General features: G+C 46.5%; 1 protein-coding gene across 2 annotated transcripts; it reads left to right on the top strand.

Annotated features, from left to right (window-relative positions):
• The first annotated feature begins 657 nt into the window (after positions 1–657).
• Positions 658–16,229, top strand: SLC25A48 (solute carrier family 25 member 48). Of its 2 annotated transcripts, XM_063413725.1 has the most exons (8): positions 658–993; positions 2,738–2,781; positions 6,483–6,554; positions 7,520–7,772; positions 8,961–9,209; positions 10,406–10,539; positions 13,672–13,802; positions 14,376–14,503. In XM_063413725.1, exons 1-7 carry the CDS (start codon positions 714–716, stop codon positions 13,780–13,782), a joined length of 1,143 nt encoding a protein of 380 aa, XP_063269795.1. In that variant the 5' UTR covers positions 658–713; the 3' UTR covers positions 13,783–13,802; positions 14,376–14,503. The 2 variants fall into 2 exon arrangements, with proteins under 2 accessions (XP_063269795.1, XP_063269794.1); XM_063413724.1 differs by lacking the exon at positions 13,672–13,802 and having other exon boundaries at positions 14,376–16,229.
• The last annotated feature ends 6,614 nt before the right edge of the window (positions 16,230–22,843 follow it).

Raw genomic sequence — 22,843 nt, forward strand, 5'->3', positions numbered from 1 at the left:
AGAGAGGGAGTTCAGCCTTCAGCCCGTCAGAAAGGCATGTTAGGAATTCCCAGAAAAGGGGCTGAGATCAAAACAGAAAATATCTTTTCTTCTGCTGAGTGGCTCTTTCCTATCACTTGTGGTTCTGGCTCACAGTTGAAAGACTTTAAACAAAAATGATTGAGGAGGGTGAAAAGGAGCATCTTGCAGGAGAGGAGAATAAACCAGATCTGGAATCTTGACTCTGGGAAAGACAGGGCAAATGGAGAAGCGTGTTACAGATGTATAAGAAAATTGTGGATACTATGTAGAAGGAATGGTTCTGGGGGGCAATTGTTCATTGCTTCTCAAAATACAGAAATTGGAGTTATCTTCTGGAAAGTTTATAAAGAAATTGGGGGTATCTCCTCAATCGATGACACAGTCATTTCAATGAAGGGAACAGAGATATTTCTCAGCTGATTACGGGTGTAACAATCTTTATCTCCGTACTTACATCTTCAATCTGCGAGTGTATACGATCTTCCCCCCCATCCCTAACTTCTCCCCCGCTCCGTGCCCGAGGAGCGATGCCGCTCCTGCCGCTGCCCGGTGCCGCATGCCCGGGGTGATGCGCAGCCCCCGAGCCCATCCCCGGCCGGAGACGAACCCGGCCCGCCCGGCCCGCGACCCTCCCCGCCCCGGGCGGGCGGTGTCTCCGCGGCCCCTGCGGCGCCTTTAAGCTGCCGCGCGTGATGTCACAGCGCTTGGAAGCCGCGGGCGCGGAACGCCGAGCGCTCGGAGCCCGCACGGCCGCGGGAGCGCCGCCCGCGGGGACCCCAGCCCGGCAGGGACCCCCAGCCTGGCAGGGACCCCAGCCCGGCGGTGACCCCAGCCCGGCGGTGACCCCAGCCCGGCAGGGACCCCAGCCCGGCGGGGACCCCCAGCCCGGCGGGGATCCCAGCCCGGCAGGGACCCCAGCCCGCAGCATGGGGAGCGTCCAGGTGCAGGAGTTCGTGGCGGGCTTGGTGGGCGGTGAGTGATGCGGTGAGCGCACTGGGCGGGGAGGCAGCGAAGGGCGCACGGCGGAGGTGCCCGGGGATAAAACCCTCAGTGTCACCCAGGGTCTGTGCCTCCGCCCGGCGTCCCCCACGGTTTGCTTCGCTTTGGCTCGCAGGCGCGGTGTAATCCCACTTCCATCTGCGGGACAGATAAAATTCAAGTTTGGAATGTGTGATGCTGCTGTGCGGGGCAGAATTCCAGAGGCCCCCGCATGCCCCCGGCTCCCGCCGGCTCTCCCGTCCTTGTCCCGTGGCTGGAAGCGCCGCCAGGCTCGGAGGGAGCTCCCCGTGTCCCCATCCCCGGGAGAGACACTGCCGGGCTCTCACCCCACCGCCGCCACCGGGCTAATGGCCAGGGCAGGCATTGATCCTGTCTGCTGGGAATTCCGATGGCAAACACCGGGAAACAGGTTAATAGAAAGCAAAAGAAGCCAAACGTCACAGAGAGGCGTCAGTAATGGGACAAGGTTTACGGAACTGAGAGATGTCCGCTGGGTCTGGCAGCTGAGGGGGTGAGCAGCTCTGCTGCCCCCCGGGCTGCGGCAGGACAGGGCCACTGTGGCACCAGCCACGGCAGAGCAAACCTGCTCAGGTGACCCTTCAGGCCCCACACAGGAGCAGGGTGTGAGGTGGCTCACACGTGTCCTGCCAGATGAGGTTAATAAGTTAGCAGACTAAAAAACCTCTCCCAAAAGTTTGTGTGAGCAGCTGATTTCTGGCTCTCTGCAGGCTGTGGTTGCTCTCTCTGCCCCGTTGCCCTGTGCTGTTGCAGCACACCCCCAGCAATGGGACAGGATGTCCTGGGAGGTGAACAGCCACCAGCGCTCAGCAGCAGTGGCAGCTGAAGGTTTTCATGCACAGCACTGGATCATGGGTGGTTCCAGGTCCAGGAAGGAAGGGGACATTTTTAACACATTTTTAGAAAAGCCATAATGTGTTGACCAAAGACATGATGCTCTTTTTAGTATTAACCCAGTATGCAGTCCCCAAACCACCTGTGGGCACTGGTTTTCACAGACATCTGCTGGTGAGGAAGCGTCACAATTTACCCACTCTCCACAAACCCTAAAACTTGCCAGTGGTGTTTGCAACAAACACACAAACCCATGTCCTGGCCATAGCACGCAGGTGTTCCATTCTCCTAGAGAAGAGGGAAACCAAACTGCTCTGTGCTGCCACGAGAGCTCCTGGCAGTGAGCAGTGGGAGTAGGTGGGTGAATGGGAAGAGAATATGGACCAATTTCTCCCCAGAGAACCAGGGAGGAAGGCAGGATGGCACTGGAGAGATCTATAGAGAGCAGGATCCTCTCTATCTGAATCCTCTCTGACAGATATCTCTATAAACTGCTCTTAAAACAGCAAAGGATGAGGAGCTCTCAGGTCCCATTAGCAGTCAGCCAGGACATCACTCTGAGCCAGGAGAAAGCATTGCCTTGTGTCAAACAGGACTCCCACCATTCTGAGGCTAAAAATTTGTGTGAGCTTACAGAAGAGCAAAAGGGGTTGGTCCTGCACAGGATACACAAACATGACCTCTTCTCTGTTGCCTTTGGGATATAAAGCTGAAGGAGTCCAGGAGAGTGTACACAGAAAAGTGTTTAAGCCCTTGCTAGGCCCCTTACAACTGTTCCTATGGCAATCTCTCCTCTAAACCCATTGCATCCTGTCCTGCTACAAAAGCTTCAATGTTTTGCATAATACTTTGCTTTCATCCCCAGGAGTTGCCAGTGTGGTTGTGGGCCATCCCCTGGACACGGTCAAGGTAAAACACTTTGAACTGTGTTCACATGTCACCACCCAAACCTCCAGCAGTTCAGACCTTCTCGCTAGCTGATGCATCCAAGGACCTTCACTTATCCCAAAGGGGAACTTGGAATGTTTTAACAGACTTTCTTCCTCTCCAATGCTCATTTTGGATGAGAAACTTAAAGAACAGACTGATACATGCAAGTTCCTCTGTGGAGACTTAAAGCTGAAAATTAACCTGGCCTTACTTAATGTGTGGTTCACTGAACAGTTCTGCCAATGTTTTATTGAACTTTGCCACAGACTAGTATTCAAAGGGCAATGAGGGAACTGTATTTGTTTTGCTGCAGGCACACTTTTATGTTTTCCTAGTGCTGGTAACGTTGGAAGGGCAGAGTGCTGAAATTGTTATCCCAGGGCTCTGACACAGTGTTTATGATTCCCACATGATAATTATTCCTCCAATGGAAGGATTTAGAGAAGTAAGAAGGTATTTGTCAGCATGATGCAGACAAGCCCTTGCTTGTGCATCCTGACTCAACCAAGCTGACCATCCTTACTGATGCAGAGATAGGGAGGAGGATCCTGATCCTTCCTTTTCTTGCCCAGGCATTTCTGGGCAGCTTTCATTACTTTAGCTTCTCTGCCCTTCTTGGGGTTGTTCAGCCTGAAGAATAGAAGGCTCCAAGGAAATCTTTTTGTGGCCTTCCTGTGTACTTGAAGGGGGCCTAAAATAAAGGCAGAGTTTTTAGCAGGGCTCATTGCAATAGGACAAGGGGTACTGGTTTTAAACAGAGAGGGAATAGGTTTAGATTGGATATAAATAAGTCATATACAAAAAAGGTGGTAAAACACAGGCACAGGCTGCCCAGAGAGGTGGGGGGATGCCCATCCCTGGAAACATTCAAGGACAGGATGGATGCTCTGACAGGTTGCTGCTCTGAGCAACCTGGTCTAGTTGGAAAAGTCCCTGCTTACTGCAGGCAGGTTGGACTAGATGACTTTAAAAGATCTCTTTCAACTCGAGCTAGTCTAAAGTTCTGTGATCTGTGTTCCCTGCTCTGGTTCAAGCCTGGCCCTGGCACCAGGCAGGGCTGCCAGGTGTGGCAAACCAACAGCCACTGGTTGTGTTGGCACCTTACAGACCTTTGGAGGGTGATGCCAAGGAGGCAGGGCCCAGCATGGCCCACACCCCTCCCCAGCCACCCCCTTGCACACACCAGGCTCTCCTGGGATCAGGAGATGCCCAGCCAGCCCTGTTCTTTCTGAGCTGCTAAAGTGGTGCCAGTCCCAAGGGCATCCCTGTGCAAAGGTGGGTACAGACCCACGCAGGAGGAGGCACAAGGCTGCCCACACCACCCAGCCATGGGCAGGGCACAGGCAGGCTCTGCCCAGCTCTGCCAGGGCAATCCCCATCTCAGGCTGGTCATGGCTGCATTGCCTGGCTTGGGGGAGTTTGGCTATGAGAATCCTGCTCAGAAACATCGAGTTCCTGGATGCCAAGAAAGAGCAAGCCCATCCTTCAGGGGTTATAAAGACAACTGTCAGGCTGCCCCCTCTGTGGCTCTGGGCAAGGCTTTGCCTCAGGAATACCAAGTAGGCAGACTTGTTATATTTCAAATTCAGGAGAGGAAAGTAGAAAAGAGAGTTTTTACACAGCACTAGGCCAGCAAAGGGGCTACTCAGCAGCATCTGCAGCCCCCAGGGGATCAGGGGGGATGAGGCAGAACTTAGTATAAGGCTCTGTGGGGTTAGTGGCATCTACACCACAGTTCCCATCCAGCCACCTCTTCCCTCTTCAGCCACCTCTTCCCATTGTTGCAGCTTCCATCAAACCCTAGCAGGTTTTTTTCCCCATCTCCTTGCAAAACTCTAAAAGTTGTGCCTTTATTCACTTTTCATCCTACCCATTGCATTCACTTCCCCAGAACTTTCTTGAGCTTCTGGGTGTCACCCAAGAGCCCTATCTAATCAAAACATAACAAAAAGGAGAACTTTCCAGAGGCATACCCATTCTGGTATAGCTGACCTTCTCACAGATGCCAGCAGGGATTTCAGTGCTGGGTGTTAACAGATTAGCTAAGGGACATGTGTGTGAGAACCAGATTGTGAGAACACTCAGTTGCCCCCAGTTACTCAAAAAATATATTAACTTGAACCTCTAAGTACCTGGTTACTGGGTAAGAGTTAAAAAAAACAAGCCCATGGAGGCAAAGTGGAAATGTCTAGGCTAAGATGAAGCCAGGAGGGAACTCAGGGCTGGGCACTGGGGTCACCTTGTCCTGGGTAGCTCAGAGTCCAGCCACCTTCCCCTGTCCTGTTACCCCAGTGTGAGCCACGGTGTGCCCAGTCTGCACCCATGGCCTGGACCTGCCCACACTGCACAAGATGTGTTGTGTGAGCCATGGCAGCATCTTCATGTACCAGCTTGTTCTGAGTGCTCAGGAAATATTCTGCTTTTGCTGCTACTTCTCTGTGGCCTCTGGCCAGGCCTGGAGCAGAGTGGGGATGCTCCATGTGTGCACACAGCTGCATGGAGCCACCCTGGGCTGAGGGGTGAACACACACTTTGGTCCCTCCTGCTCCTGCCAGGGTCCCACAGAGGCACTGGCAGCCTCTTGCAGGGCTCTGGGCCAAATGATTGTGCCATCCTCCCTGCTGTTTGCCATCCAAAAGCTTCCACCAGTCATGAACTCTGGCAGACACACATTCCTTTGGGCTTTAAATTCCCAAATAATTTCCTGCTTCACCCTGGTGTAAATCAGGGCTGAGCCAGTGGAGGGGATTGGACACCATCCCTCCAGTGCAGGTTGGCAGTGTCCCTTCAGACTTCACTGCTAGCAGCAGTGCCAATAAATATTGTCAGAAATGTTGTCTCTATTTGCTAAAAACATTCCTGATGGAGCATGTGTGTCTTTCTATAAAAAATGAGCTCTGGCCTCAGCCAAGATGAAGCCTGAGGCGTTGTGGAGTGTTTCCATTTCCTTGCACACCTCTAACATCCCTTGTTAGGATGATTCTAGTGTAACCTTGAGCAGCTTGAATGAAAGACAATCTAAATGTATACATATGAGAAGGGGAAATGCTTAATCCTGTAGGCTTTGTTGTTACTCACGTGCCATTTCTTACATCTGTTGGAAGATGTATAACCAATTCGCTTTCCAGAAATGTCTTTTTTTTTGAAATTTTATGAAACTGTGGTTTTGAGTGAAGCATGGAGAATTTCTGAGATGGTGCTGAATTGTTTTAGCTCCAATTAGTATCCCTGGGTCTTAAAATCCACCTTGGAGCAGAAGGGCCTCAGAAGTCTCCCAGAGGAGCTCACCTCTCCTCTCTTTGCAACACATCCCAGCCTTCTCTGAGAGTCTCCAAAGGGAGAAGACCACACCACTCTCCTAATTTCCACATAAATCAGGCCCTTGCTCATGACAGCACTGCTGTGCTGGGTCAGGGTGGCTGGTCCAGACTGGAGAGCAATTTGACAGTCATTGATTCCAGATGTTGCAGAGAGCTTCAGGCTGTGAGATCCTGCTTAGCCTTGCTTCTGGCAAAGTTCAAGAGGGTGGATGCACATAGATCTTATTTTATTGCTCAGCTCTCTTTACGACTAAGGAAGGACTTGCTCTCAAAGCAAAGTACACATTGTTTACGTAGCATGAGCCTCCATTGGGCTGGAAGCATAGGATTTTAATCACATTTTACAAATGTCTTTTGCAGACTCGTTTGCAAGCTGGACAAGGATATGGAAATACACTCAAGTGTATTCTCACTGTGTACAGAAATGAATCTGTAAGTACTTCATCCTACTTTAAATGTGCTGGTAGAAAGTGCAAGTCAATAAATAGATAAATACATAAAGCAATTGTACAAAATGCTGTTGACATCAGCGTTATATAAAGACCAATAAAGTTTATGTAATTGAGCCTGCAAATCCCTACAGCCTTCTCTTGCTTAACTCTAAGGTAATCTACTTGGTGACTCCTATAGGGAAAAGAGAGATCCCTGGCATGGAAGGATCAGTCTCCACATCAGTTGCATCCACAGTTTTGCCTGATCCCACTGGCAAAGGTCTCCCAGAGGGATTTTGCTGACTTTGGTGAAGCCAGAACAAATACTGTCTCAATGAGGCACTTCTATGTGTGTTCCTGTGCTTTTAACCATATCCTGTATTCTGCACAATCTTTATAAGTCTTTAGCAGCATGGACCAATTTCCTCTGCTCAGCATGTGCAAACAGTTGGTTCCAGGAGACATCTGCTACTTGGCTTTGCATTTCATCCCTGACTATGGCAGGGGATTGGAATGAGATGACTTTCCAAGTCCTTTCCAACCCACACCATTGTGTGATTCTGTGAACCTCCTAAAAGGTGGTTGTAGTCAGGTGGGGTTGGTCTCTTTCTCCAGGTAGCAACTGGCAGAATGAGAGGGCACGGTCTTAAGCTGTGCCAAGGGAAATATAGGTTGGATATTAGGAGAAAGTTTTTACAGAAAGAGTGATAAAATACTGGAGTGGCCTGCCTGGGGAGGTGGTGGAGTCACCATCTCTGGATGTGTTTAAAAAAAGACTGGATGTGGCACTCAGTGCCATGGTTTAGTTTGAGGTGTTTAGGGCTGGGTTGGACTCAATGATCCTGGAGGTCTCTTCCAACCCAGCGATTCTGTGAATTCCATGAATTTCTAACCCGATAGACAAGTCGGGGTTTACACTGCTCAGTCCTGCTCAGCCTCCTAAGCCCTGCTCCCTTTCCTGGGTAGCTGGCAGGCTTCTTCAAGGGCATGTCCTTCCCGCTGGCCAGCATCGGCATCTACAGCTCGGTGGTGTTCGGCGTCTTCAGCAACACGCAGCGCCTGCTGAGCCAGCTGCGCCACGGCGACCCGTGCGCCGCGCCCGCGCTCGCCGACATGGCCCTGGCCAGCGTCGTGGCTGGGGCCATCTCCGTGGGCATTGGCACCCCCGTGGAACTGGTCAAGATAAGGCTACAGATGCAAACACAGCCCAGCACCAAAGGTAGGAAGTGAGAGTTTCTTCTTCTTGTCTATGCCCGTCTTTGGTACATGCGCAAAGCTTTGGAATGACTTTGTTTGAGGCCAGGCTTTCTGCTGCCTTGTGCTGCTGCAGTTGGGCTAAAAATCCCCCCTTTTGCCGGAGGATGGACCCCATCCTGCCCAGCTCAAGGGTAGGGTTTTTATCAATGGCATTTCCAGCCAGTTGGGATCTATAAGGAACATGAGGCAGGTCTGCTCAAGACCAGAAGCTGCAGAAACTGAGTCCCTGGGCTGTGGGGTCCCCTGGAGATCCCAGCAGCAGCACCATGGCTGCCAGCTGCAATGCCAGCTCTCCCTCTCCTTCTGCATGCTCTCAGTCCCATATATATTTGCCCATAAACCTCTGTTATTCCACCCTTCTCTGTTCAAAATCAGAAGTTTCCCATTTACATTTAAAAAATGCTGACTTATTTCACACAGGGTGCCAGACAGCCCAGGTGTGAGCAGGATGGGTCAGGAAGGGACACAAGCAGGATGGCAGTGGGTGGCTGTTCCCTGTCCACAAGCTGCAGGCAGAAGGAGCTGCCTCAGCTCTTGGCAGCAGCTGAATTCCATTGCAGGCTGCCAGAACCCCACCAGAGCACATGCACAGCCAAATGAAGACATGGAGCAGCTTCAGAGCTGAACAGCTTGGAGTTCAGCATTTCAGCTTTCTCACAATTGCAGTCATGGTGTTTAACTGTGAAATGCTGGCATTTTTCTGTTGCTTTGATAAAACAGTATTATGTCCATTTTTAAAGCCTCCATGCATCTTAGCAACCTAATGCCTTCTAAAAAAACAACTTGGTCCAGATGGGAAGGGCCAGACTGAAGATGTTAAAGCTTTCAAAGATGTGACTTGGCATAAGTTGAAGTTAAAATCCATGAAAATTGGGTACATTGCCTTAAACTTATTTGGAAGTCTCACTGGGCATATACCTATTGGGAGGTATGCCACGCCTCTAAGAAAAGATTGTCTTGAAGTGTCTAAATTTTTTCTGAAAATAGACCTAAACACTCTCTCCTAAAACTTTTCCCCCATGCTATCTGTTGACCCCAGCAGAAGAAACTGGCTGAGAGTGACTTCTAATCAATGGTAATGGGCTTTGGAGAGGAGTTCTGTGGCAATATATTATTCTAACAGTTGTTTATATAATTTTTTTTTTTGTAGCAAACGTTAAACTAAATTCCACAGTTTCTAGATCTCCTGTGTACCGAGGCTCAATTCACTGCTTTAGGACAATCCTACAGAAAGAGGGGATAGCAGGAGTGTACCGAGGCAACGTAGCAATGCTGCTGAGGGATGTTCCCGGGTACTGCGCCTACTTCATCCCGTACACATGGTTCTGTGACTGGATAACTCCTGAGGGAAGCATTTCTCCTAACGCCTTCTCTATCTGGATGGCAGGGGGTGTAGCAGGTAAGCACCTTTACTTCCTCACAGCAGTGGCAAAAGAGGAGCAGGAAGTTTCTCAGGGCAGATTATGAGGGTGACTCAAAGGCCACCGCATCCTCCTGAACACCAGCAGAGGACACGGGACTGAACGACCTTCCCTCCCCAGGGCAGGTCTCCCTGGCACCACTGCTGCACTTTATGACTTGACAAACTTTATGGAAGTTGTGTTATCAGACCTTCATTGGGCTCATTGTCAGTGAAGAGGAGAACAGACAGTGCCTTCATCTCCCTGGATGCCTCAGGGCAGCCTGCCAATCACATTGCCAGGGATATGTGGAAGCCAAGATGCCTCCAGACAAGGACTTCAACCTGTTGGCTGCCCACCAGGAGGGTGTGCACCTACCCACACCTACCAGAAGCCCAGTTGACTGTTGGTGATCTTTTTTGCATGTGTACACGTGCCAGTAAAACTGGCATGTGCCTCTACCACCAGGTGAAAGGTCACCCCTACTCCCACTCCCCACTTCTTGGCCATTTCTAAATTGCAGATCCATAAAGGCAAGTCAATCCTTCACTCAGGTAATGATAATAAAATGCTTTCTCTGCTTCTCCTCAAATAAAGTGGCCCCGATGCCTCTGGATAGCTTTTCTAGTGTCCCCCAGCTCTCACATAGGTCCAGACAAACTCTTGTCTGTCCAGCTGGGCCAAGGATTGCAGTCATGTACTGATCTTTCCAGAGGCAAACCATCCCACTCAGCTGCTGATCAATGGAAATAGGCATTTCTTTAGAGGAATGACAGCATTTCTCACTGTGTGGAGCCTAATCCTGGCAGCCTGAGATGCACCTACCCGTTATTTGTATCCTCAGCTCAAACTTTATTTTACAATGGAATTGTCAGAAGACTCAGTTTTTTCTGAAATCGTCACAAGTGGCAGCTCAGGCTTTTCCCATGCCATGTCCATGTTCCACCAGAAGCACAGCAGAAAATGTGCATCTGATCTGCATCTGATCAGGAGCATAGCCTCCAAAATTGGAACACTTCTTCCAGAAACAGAGAACGCTGTCCCAGAAATATGTTTTCTGTGCCTGAGCAGGGTAAATGCCCTGACATGAAAATCACATGAATATGATGTGATAGATGTGAATTTCTGACTTCACGGACCTGCGGGCAAGGAAGTATAGTGAAGGAATTATTCAAATACCTCTGCATTTTTCCAGGAGCTGTTTCCTGGGCAGTATGTACTCCAATGGATGTTGTGAAAAGTCGACTTCAGGCAGATGGAGTTTATTTAAACCAGTACAAAGGGGTCCTTGACTGCATGTTGCAGAGCTACAAGAACGAGGGCTTAAAAGTAAGTGGCATTTGAAATTAAATCTGGTTATTAGGTATTTAATTGTCAATTGGAAAATACAGTGTCTGTTAAATCTGCAGTGTTGAGAGACAGCTAAAGCCAGTCAGTGCTAAATTATAGTAGGTAATTATAGTGTAGATTTCTTCTAAATCAAAATAGTGAGAGTAATAATGCATATTACATAATAAAGAAATGAATGACTGGGGGTCACACACTGCTGGTGTAATTAACTTCAAACAACATTTCATATTAGTGCACTTAATTATGGATGTAATTTGACTTACCATAAATCAGAGTCAGAAAGTCTTACCTCTGTGATTCTTCTGCAAAATTCAGAGGTCAAATGTTTCCCACTGACTTTGGTGTCAATGAACTGATTCCAATGGGACTATCCTGGCACTCTTGGGTGTGTCTGGTCACCTTGGGCAATGCTTTGGTGGAACTAATGCTGCGTTTGCACTCCTCACCCTCATTCTGCACCAAGACAGAGTCGATTGTCAGCGTTCTTAAATCAGAATTGCTTTAGTTTCGAACACCAAGAAGGGCTGCATGCCAAACAACTTATCTCCCTTTTCTGACTTTGTCTGTTAGTGTAATAAAAGATATTTGTTCTACCTGCAAACTTTGCCTCAGTTAAATGTGAATAGCAGAGAATAAGGGTTTGCAGCTTCATTGTGTTGCCAAGGCATGGTTGTGGAAGTAACGTCTTCTGATACTGAAATAAATCTGTATTTATAATCGGAACAGCACGTCGTCTCTTAGCCCCAAAGTGTTCATTTGCACATTCTGAAAGAAATGTAACAAGTTAAACAAGTTACAAACAGGAAAATAACCTGCAAAATCACAAGTCAATGTGATTTCAGTATTTGCCAACATGCCACTATGTTATGCCAGCTGTCACAGGAGCCTGTGGTCTGGTTCAGCTTTTGCTTCTGAGTGAGGAAAGTCACATTCACGTGAAGCACAAGCACCTGGAGAGATGCTGAGGAATGTGCTTGGACAGTCATATGGGGGGCAGAGTGCCCAGGCTCTATGGTACCTGCCTTGTGCATTCCAATCTGTGTGCCCTTCCACAGCAGGGTGGCTGAAATGGGAATTTACATGGGTTTTCCCTTCTCTCTCTGTCCTCATCCTCTGCCCTCCTTGTCCTGCCTGAATTACCAACTAAAAGAGCTTTCTTGATGGAGTTCTGTAGTTTTTCACATCTGTCACCTGTCCCAAAGCCATCAGTAGGACTGAGTAATTAGTTGATAGCAAGATTGGATTCTTCTCTCATAAGGAAAATTTTTTAAATTTTGGGAGACTCACAACTGACAAATAAATGGCAAACCCAGGGCTGGATGTTTTCATTTTGGGACAAAGGAACAGCATTCTCAGTGGTAGAAATAATTGCCTGATGTACACAAAGAAACACAACAATACTCTTGTCTTTCTCTATAGCCAGGTGTCTTCATTCTGATAAGAAAAAATGCTTGCCTCTGGACTTTTCATCCTAAATCTTCATTATTATTTAACTTGGGTCTCTTGTGTTAGTTTATGGATAATGCAAAAACATTGAATTTCCTCCCAGAAACTTCTCTTTCCTAACAAAATAAAACATCCCAGTAAATCAAATAATATCCTAAATGTCCCAACAATGCAGTTTCACATTGCAAGCTTTATCTAAACAATGTGAACATGTTTTGATTCTGTCTCAAACAAGTCAGCACTATGCTCGGGACTTATTGGACACAGGATATGATGATTACTAGAGTTCAGTAAGTTCAGGGGAAAAATTGGTTGTATGCTTAAATCTAAGGGCTTCTGATCTCAGGGGCAAGGTTTTTCATGGGTTTTTTGGGTGGTTTTTTCTTTTTATTGTAGCTGTGGGAAATTTGCTGTTATAAAGAGGTTTAATTGCTGATGTTCCTTTTCACATCTATTGTGAACTTGTGTGACTAGTGACTTGTGATCAGCCTTGGTGGTTAATGGAGTGATTTTGTGAGAAACAGGCCAGCAGAGATACCCCTTGGAACCATCATTCTGTGAGCAGACACAAAGGGAGCAGTTTGTGCACATCCTTGCACACACCAGGGTGTGGTGTTTGTGGTGAGGAGGGTTCAAAGGGAGACCAGTAAAGGCCAGAAGTCAGGAGTGACAGGGCTTTTTCAAAAGCACTCTACTCTTCAGGCATTTAAAAGCCACATAATCTTTCACTCTAGTACATGCCAGCATCTTTCAAAAAGAAATATGTTGACCAGAAAAAGGAAATCTTGAAGCTGGTATTTATTAACTTAATTAAAGAAAGTACTGAGTTACGTATCAGTGTTGAAGTTTGACCTTAGGAAGACACATGGCAAAATTTCAGCTTCTATCAAATATTTTTCCCAAAGGCAGTAGTGAGAGAGTTCTCAGCAAGGTACAGCAGAAGCCTGGTTTTCAGTTGATTGAGAAATTCTTTCTATGCTCAAAGGTGAAACCTGAAGAATTGTCCCTGCACGGCTGGGCTGGCTCGCAGCCACACCACGCCCTCTCCACTTGCCAAACATCTTCTGTGCCCACAGACCCAGCCCCGGGGGCCAGAGCACTTCCTGCATGAAAACAGAGCCTTCTTGTACCCTGGGCTTACATAAACATGTATGATCCCCACATGTTTATGTATGCCAGTGGAAGGAAGGCCAGGTTGGACAAGGCTTGGAGCAATGTGGTCTAGGAGAGGTGCCCCTGTCCATGGCAGGAGGTTAGAACAAGGTGAGCTTGAAGGTCCCTTCCAACCCAGAGCACTCTGTAGTTCTGTCACCCTAAGACTGTAGCGAGGTAGGACAACACTGGAAGACGTGTTAGATTTCTTGCTTTCTGTTTTATACCAGTTCTATGAGGCCATTTTTTACCCTTTACCTCTCTAACTCTGGCTGGCATCTACAGATGGGGGTCCATAGGGAGCACAGTGATGCCAAACCAGTGACTTCTGCCCCTGTGTGCCCCTTCCCCAGTGCAGACTTCAGCTATAACCAGCAGTTGGAACATATCTTCCAAGCAAACCCAAAAGATTTGGTTCTTCAGAATCCCACCATGACTTCATTCAATGTTTTCTTCCTCTTCTTAAAATAGTCAGTATATTCCTATGCTCTAACCTTGCTCCATTCCCAACAGGTCTTTTTTAGGGGCCTTTTGGTCAATACAGTGCGAGGATTCCCATCGAGTGCAGCCATGTTTCTTGTCTATGAACTTTCTCTCAAAGCAATGAAAAAGATGGCAAACTGAGACCAATCCCTAACTCTCAGGTCAGCACATAAAGACCCCCTAGATTTATTAAAATTCCAGAATTAATCTTTGAATCAAATAGAGTTGCAGTTGTATAGATCCTCTGAAAATCGTAAAACTTCCATGGGTACCTACACCTGAATTGCCAAACACAGTTTGGGGCTGTGGGATTCAGAGCAGATTGCAAATGTGCCAATGGATTTTAGTTTCAGTCCACATCTCCTGAAGTTCCACTGTAATCTGTTCTGATTATTGTGATTATTTTAATTACTATCAATCAGAAACAAGAATTTGAAAGGAAATTATTCTCTAATATTTTATAAGTTTTGAAATATAATTTTTATTATAGTCCCTGCACAGTATTTTTTCCTCACTTGTTCCACTCCCAAAGATATGAAATTAAGCTCTTTCAAAGTGCCTTGACTATCAAGTCACTGTTTCGCTCTTTCCCTCATTAACTTAGCATTGCATAAAGGAGCAGAATTATAAATACCTGATTAAAGAAACTTTTTTAGCAGCTAGATACTTTTTCTTGACTGTCTTTGCTGTTTTCTGCAGTACTTCATAAATCTCCTTTTTTCTTACTTCAAAAGGGTTGCCAGGAAGACCAGAAAGTCTTGTCCTTTCCTGAGCCAGACCAGCAGTGCAGTGTTGGTGAGGGCTCAGCTGCTCTGACCGAAGACTCCCGTCCTGCACCTGCAGCAGCAGCTGTGGACACGTGGTCAACAGAGGACTCTGAAAATCGCACCAGCTCCATCAAATCCAGGGACTATTTTATTATCAAATCTTCCACTATTGGCTAAGAACACCTTAATGATTCTGGTGGTGGTGGTGGGCTTCTTCACCAGTGACATTTTTGCTATTGAACCAGGAAGACAACTTACTTCCCTTTCCCAAGGGATGTACCCAAACACAGCCCACCTCGAATCACCAAGGGAGTGTCTTTTGTACAACATGGTGTTAAATCACTCATATTCTTTGGTGAACAAGGGAAGGAGGAAATGCAGTGGGTAAACAGGTGCTTTTTCTGTAGGAAAGTCTGGATTCCCACCAAATCCTAGCTCGCTTTCAGGTTCAAAGAAGTGGATGACTCCTCCCATACAAACACTTGTGTTCTACAACACGGTTTGGCAAATTTAACACATTATCATGAAAAATCTAAAGGCTTCAACAACTTCAGTCTGTTATCAAAAGTATAAATTAGATTGGGAAACAGGAGGATGTTAAATTCAGAGACTAAGCTGCTTTTTTTATACAGAAATCAATAAAACAAACCTGCATTTCATATAGAAGGCTGCCTGCTAATTTACACACCTTGCCTGGTGCAGCCCTCCAGGGACTGGCTTGAGGTATCTCATTAGAGCTTCTGAGCTCCCTGACATGACTTGCCAGCTGCCAAAACCTGCAGATAGCACTTTGTAGCCATGAGCAGACCATCACCAAAGGCAGTCTCTTTAGGATACAGTACACTTCAGACCTCTATCTCTTTGCTGGAATCCCACTGAGACCACTGGGGCAGGTCCAGTCTCTCTTTGGTCTACCTCAGCCTCTTAATTATTCCAAGATCTTTTACATCATGATTATTTCTCCTTATGCTGTTAAATATCCTTATGATCTATATTCTAACCATGGAGCTTTTGAAGCCAAAGCCCAAGAAGGACCAGCTTTGCTGTGACAAGAGGACTCTGGTGGCACTGGCAGGAGAGGCCAAGAGGGCTCACATGCAGATGGACACATGACAAGGGGCCATAATCTAGGACAACACTTCATCTGGGCAATGTTCTAGAGGAACATTTCTGGAGAAGAGCTCTGGGGGAAAAGCCCAGTGATTGCAGTTTCAGCAGATGCCTTCAAAAAAGGGTTTCTGAAGACAATGTGGATTAGCTGTCCAGCTTTCCTCTGCAAAATGAGGAGAAGAGAAACTCCTATGTCCTCTTCCCTGGAGGAAGGGGGGAATTGGTCACAACACTTGAAGATCTCAGCAGAAAGTGCCTAGAACTTTGGGTCTGGAGCAGTACTTGGAAATGGGGCCACCTTCTTTGGGGTCCTCATCACTGGGGCCCAGATTAAAAACAGAAGTGTGGGTGGCTCCCAGAACTGGCATTAAAATGGGGAAGAAACAGCTGGTGTTGCTTTATCTCAGGACTTCACTGTGAGAAGGCTCACAGTGCCTTTGACCTTTAGGATACATGGAACTATTTTTGATAAACAATATGGAAAAAATTGATGAGCCTTCACACAAGTATTTGTTGCTGGCTGCATTTAAGGATTCATCCTTTCCATGTTGCCTATTTTAATGCATGTATGTAAAACATGTTTTTTAAATTGATAATACCATGTGTCTCCAGGGATAATACTTGAGCAGACTTGTTTCTTAAATGCAAATAAATGGTGTGTTCATGTGCCTGCATAATGTAAAATGGACCATGAAGGAATCAAACTGATGAGTTCACAAAAAGCTGTGTATCTGCATGAGTCTACCGTCATGGTGCCCAGGTTTGATCCATTCAGTGCTCTCTGGGTGTATAACCCTGAGACCCAGGTTGGAGTTGCATGGTGATATTTCATGATATTATTCAGCCAATTAAACCGATTTTGAGATTGGAGCCCAGGATTTGCCTGGACAAAACTCTCATGTAGCACACACCTGCCAGAAGGAGCTGTCAGGGAGAGCCATGGGTAACTTAGTGTGGAAAGGGAACAGAGGGCAGAAAGCTACTCTAAATAATATAAATATATATGATATAAATATATATATAACATAAATATAAAATCATGAAGACCAAGTGGGAAGTGAATATAAAGCTTTGGCCACTTGATGGCATCCTCATCCATGGCAGGGCATGTGCTGCTCACTGGAGCTGCCAAGAAACCCCTCTGTGTCTTGTCCACTCAACCCCGAGCCCAGGTCTGCTGCCTGACCAGCACACATTCCCTTCCCCACGGGCAGCCCCACACTGGACAGCCTCTAGATGATTTTGGGGTGACTCTGCCCTGCCAAAGGCTGCCCTGGTCTGGCAGCACTGGAGGCAAGCCCTGGACAAACTGGTTAAGCAGTGCATCACCCATTAGCATTCACAGATAAACCACAAAAGAGGCAAAGCAACTCTAGAGCACGAGGGTTTCAAGGGTGGCAGCAGCACAGGCCACTGTGAAGGAGATTTGGCTGCCTCTGGGCCACTGCTGGTGACCAAGGACACCTTAGGGTTGGGAGAAGCAGCTTTTGAGGCACAGCACACTCAGTGATACCCCTGGGAAGTGCTCAAGGCCAGGATGGCCAGGGTCCTGGTTTAGTGGAAGGTGGCCCTGCCCATGGTAAGCTGGTTGGAAGGAGATGAGTTTTAAGGTCTTTTCCAACCCAAACACTTCTATGGCTCTATGATCCCTGCACATGGAGACTGAGAGACACTTTAGTCTTGCTTTTGCAGTACAGACTGTGTCACCAATGAAAGAGGTCAAGCGGTGCTGGGGTTGTGTGACACCACAGGGGGCCAGCCCCATGTCCCAAAGATAAGGGATGGCAATTAAAATTTATACACACAGAGACCTGACAAGTCTGTGTCTTGTGAATAATCTTCTATATGATATATCAAATGCATTAAATTTTGGAAATAATATCAGTATCATTATCATGGGTAGAAATTAGGATCTACAAAGAATTTTTCAGGGAGCTGGTGATGGGAGTTTAAAACAGCCTTTTCTGGGAGGCAGACAGACAGACACACAGCTGTATCAGTGGGGCACTGATTATATATGTTGGTGGTTTTGTCTCTGAATTACAAAAAAGAAAACCCCTGGGTCAACAGAATTCAGAATATGGACCCAGCTCCTTTGTCAGTGCTCTCTAGTGACCTGCCATCTGTGGCATGTTCCACACAGATGCTGAAGTGGTAGAAGCCATCTGCATGGTAGCTTGTTCAAGGTGTTTACAGAGCCCCTCATTTCAAAAATAAATGCAGTAAATCCTGAAATTGCTCAAAAATGAGAAGGGAGACCAGAAGAACCAGGGATACATACTTCTGTGTGTTTGTTGCCTGGATTATGAAAGCATATTCAGACCTGTCATCCCTCAAATAAGTCTGTAATTGCCCAACTTTCATGTCTCTGGTGGCATTCCAGCTCTTACAACAGCCCATATTACTTAATGAGATGCTGGCTGTTTTTCACACTTTATAAACTATTTAGTGCTATGAAAGGAAAAAGTGGTAACAACAGCTTATTTGCTTCATTGAAAAAAACCCAGTCAAACAGGAACCAATTTCCAGTGAAAATCTGTTTTTCTAAGAAACAGCCCTGACCTGGATGAAGGTCTTTGGGGCTGGGAGGAGTTTGGTGATGTCTATGGTGTATATAGTGGGAAGAGGCTGGTGCTGCCCAGTAGTTTTAACATCTACTGAAAGGTGCATGAAAAGGTCTTTTCCAACCTAAATTATTTTATGGTGGCTCTAGGCCAGGCTGAGATTTTCTCACGCCTTGGAGTCCCTGCCTGGTGTTTCCCCATCACAGGGGAAGGCAAGATCACAGTCCACATCTCAGTTTCTCTTTTTCTGAGACAGAGGTGCAGGTGCCATCTTTGCAGGCATTAAGATATATCTCTTTGGTTTATCTGAAGTTCTTTGTTTTGTCATAGAGGATGTTACTGTAGAGATTCTTCTCCTAGGCGTGGCATTCATGTCAGCCAAGAAGGCCAATGCCTGTCTTGTACTTGGGAAGAAAAAAGGTAAAGTGTAGGGCCAGAAAAATGATGAGATCCAAAGAGACAAGTGGGAAGAAGTTCAAGAGTTAAATTGAATGTGAACTGCACAAGAACAGCTTCCTCTCTCTAAAGCCATCTTCTTCCTATATATGCTCCTTCAGTAATGCACAGACCGATCACTGCCAGCTTAGATAAGCAGTATGTAGAGCATCCTTCCAGAGACAGGCTCCAAAAGGAAGGAAGCCATGAAGTGAGGGGAAATTTAACTAGTCACACTGATTTTCAAGGCAGTTTTCCTAAACTGTAGATCCTGTGATAGTTCCAGGATCAGACACAAGTGGAACAACCAATCTGTTAGGTGCCACTCGTGCAGCAGAAGTGTATTTTTAAAGGAGTTTTAATGGTCCCATGTGCAGTTTCACTGTAAGATATAAAGTATTGGATACATCAAGAAATCCTTGCTTAGGAAGGATGAAATTCTAAGGCTACTGGGCTGTACAACATCCAGTCTCTGCAGAGAATACAAAGGTCCTCTTTGAGTGATGGAGAAAACAATGGATAACCTTGAGTCACAAGGAGAAAGGTTTGGAGAAACCACAACCTTGCAAGTGGGAAAAAGCACATTGAGACTGCCCTGCCACCAACACCTGCTGCATCAAACTGGCACCTGCATGGCATCACCTCTGTGAAAGCACCAGGACTTAGCTCATCTTCATGGACTGCTCTATTATCCCATGTTTCAAAACATTTTAGCACTAATGTAGCCTACTTCAAACACAGAATAGAAACACATGGTATAGAAATCCTGCCAATTCTCATGGATAAGAGCCAGCTTGTTCTTACTTATGCAACCAGGTGGGAACCAATATTCATCCCTGCTTTGCTGTTAAATCACTATTGCTGTGTTTCCACCAAGCAGCCTGCAGGTGGATTTTCACTGCTTCCAGTGTGAAAAGTGAGCTGGATGTGGGGCTGGCTGGTGAAGAGCTCCAAGGCAGCCATGGAGTGAATGCCTTGTGCTGTCTGTCTGTCCTGCGCGTTCAGCCTCCCTCTGCACGCTGTGCTGAGCGGGAAATCCAGCACACAGGGTCATCACACAGGGGACAGGTAAGGAAAGGTGAGTGGACTTCTAATGTGAGAGCGCTCAATGCTTCTCTTTCCTGGTATGAAAGCAGTCAGGCCACAAAAGAAGACACTGGAAGAAGACACTAAGAAAAATCTTAAAATACAAGAGAACTGGTGATCTCTTCGGTCAATTCCTGCTGCCTTCTGCCTGCTTTTAGAGATGGTTTGCTTTGGGAAGCATTTTCAATATGCACAACACACAGCATGGCTGTTGCTGTCAGGGCTTTTTATCTTTTAGATGTTTTGGCTCTTGCTAATTATCATTGCAACATGGGATGCTTGGCTGAGCCCAGGCCAGCTCTGGTGACTGTACTGTTGGGTGAAACAAGGAGGACTTGCAGATCTAAAGGTCTCTCTCATGTGCTCTCCCCTCTCACAGCTCCTGAGTGCCACTAGTGTTTGTTAATAAGCTTAAATGAGTTCAAATTAATTAAAACTCTTCTGAAAGTAATGAGAGCTCCATTACCTACAGAAGCTAAGGTGAGTCCTGAGGACATCCTGTGGTCCATCTGTTAGGGCAGAGCACAGCATGTGGCTCTCAGAGGGTGCATTACCCTCTTGGATTGGATTGTATCTGAAATGTTGCCTGATCTGAAATGTTCATCAGGATTTGATGCCTTTCTGTTGTAAGTAATCTCACAATTACTATGCTATGGTTTACCCTTTCACAAAGGGATTTAGAATGCCCCTATTTTCCTTGATTTCTATACTAGCATATGTCATCTTTATCTAACAGAAAGGGTAAAAATACTCCAGGCCACCTTGTCTCTGGAAAATGAAACTATGAATAGCATCTCTTCATTTGTGGTCTTTGTATCTCTTCTATCTTGATCAGGGCACACAGCAAACGTAAAACAAACTGGTTTGTTATCTGGGTGTTTTTTCCTCTGCAGGGAATTGGTTTTTTTCTACATTAGAAAACCCAAATTGTGTAGAGATTCTTAGAAACTCTGTACTGGGATGCAAATTCTCCCATGAGAACTCATGAGAACTCATAAACTGTGGAGGTTTATACCAGGTTAAAATGTTGATCTGGAAAATGGGTGTTTTGTGCAGCATTTTTGGTCATTCAACCTAGCATCAAAGTAAAGGCATTATAAGAAAATATATATCCCAAAGTATTTACACATAAACCAAAAATGTGCAGGACATTAGAGTCTCCTGAAGAGCCAGAACAAACTGCCTGTAAGAGACCACAGAAATACACTGGAGAGTTTTATACATTCACCTTTTCCAAATAATCTGTTCAGGGTTGGAATCTTAATATCCCATCAGTTGAGAGCTGATGGGCTGCCCTGGTGCTGCAGTACCCGTGGGAATGGAGCTCTCTGCCCCCTCCTTACTCTGCTCCTCCACTGCACCCTGCCCTCTGCATCCCTCAGTGTGTAGGGAAGTGGCAGGACATGGGGATGCTCCATCTGCTGCTCCGTGGCTCTGCCCAGGCTGACCACAGAGAATTTCCCTGCTCAGGTGTCCCCACAGCAACATAGGGGATGTTTCTATGGGCTACTGTTCCAGTCTTTAAGATTGGTGGTCTTTATTTTATTTTTTTGAGCAATGGATGAAAAGCATTTATTTCCTCTTCACATTTTGGTCTGTGTTGCTGAAAAAGATATTGAAGGAGAAGAGTGGATGATCAGGCTACCTAGACATGAGGACAGAAAATTAACCAGCAAATGACAACCTATTTGTGAAAATACGTTGCTGCAGCTTGTCATCATAATGAATATTTTTGAAGTATCAAAGCTAAATGTTTGAAGGCTTTATTAAAAAGTTAGTCTTTTTGCTGGATGGCATCAGATAGTAATTTCTACAGCCTTGGAGCAGCTTCTAAATGCCAGAAAAGAACCTAAACTCTAAAGAGAAGCTGCAACTGGTGCCACTCACTCCTGCGCCTCATCCACCTCAGCTCTAACCAATACATGGAAAGATCTTTCCCTGCCACTTTGACTTCTGGTGATTTCTCTTTCATTGTCAATTGAATGCAGCTTCTCTGACGACTCATTTAGCCTGGAGCAACAACAGTATGAGATAGATCTCACTAAGCAATCAAATAGAAATGCAAAGATGTAGAGATATGCTGGCACTGCTGGCAGAGAGTGACCGTGGGCAAGGAGGAACCACGAGCGTGGGAGCAGCTTGGAAGCAGCTCTGGAAGCTCTGCCACTCTGAATTGCACTTAGGAACACAAATACAGACCTTGCCTTTTGGGCTGTAGGCCTGGGAAGCAGTTATCTGATCTGCTCCTTGCCCAATGTCCATTAATTACATCTCATGTACGGAAAGGTGCTAATTAAGTATCTTGCACATGATTTATACCAACATTGCCTTCATTTACAGAGCATGGCAGCTGCACTGAGATGTCATTCCTTAGGTGACAAGACCCCAGAGACCCTGCTAAGTACATCAGATTTTGTAAAATCCTTGCAAAGACAGCATAGCATTTGCTGGGAAAATGGGATTTCTAATGAACATGTTTGCCTTAAAAAGAGACACAGTAGAACTTCCTGGTGGTCACAAAGAGCCCCTTGCCCCTCTCTTTCCGGACTTGTTGCCATTTTCTTTGCACAACCCTGGCTAAATCAAAGATGTTTTTGAACTCTTTCCTTTAAAGAATGTAAAATCATTTTTTCAACCATCTGAGAAACCAAGTGTCCCACATATGTTACACACAATTTATTTCCCTCAGGGATTCATGCTTTAAACTAATTGGGACTTTACTGGCTGAACAAACAGAGAGCAGCACGCCCACAGCTTTGCTTGGGCAAAGAGCAGTTTCCTCGAAGGTGATGTACCCAGAGCAGAAGTCTCTTTAGTGCTTTTTAGGGAACCACAGGCTCTCAGTCACAAATCAGTGATTTTATTCCTTCTCTGACTGTCCAGTGCCCTGAAAGATGCCACTGCCTGGCTCATGGATGCCAGCCATCCCCAGGGTATTTTTGTGCACCTGTGGATCACTGCACAGCCTGCTGTCAGCTTTAGCCTGCCCAGGGAGGCTCCTGGCTTTTGCTAGCTGTTTCCTGTGTGCAAGCTGGACACGCCTAAAGGGCTCTATTCACCTTCCACACTGAATCACCTAAGAACAAATTTCAGTGGAAAGGCAGGAAGCATCCAGCCCAGCCCAGAGGGGATGCTGTGTGCAGGCAGGGAGGCAGGGGCAGCAGGCAGGTCCTCCTCTGCTCCCCTTGCAGCCACGCTCAGCCAGGTGAACCCATTGGTGGCTGGCAAATGCCAGAGAAA

The sequence above is a fragment of the Prinia subflava genome, chromosome 16, assembly GCF_021018805.1.
Source record: "Prinia subflava isolate CZ2003 ecotype Zambia chromosome 16, Cam_Psub_1.2, whole genome shotgun sequence".
NCBI lineage: Eukaryota > Metazoa > Chordata > Aves > Passeriformes > Cisticolidae > Prinia > Prinia subflava.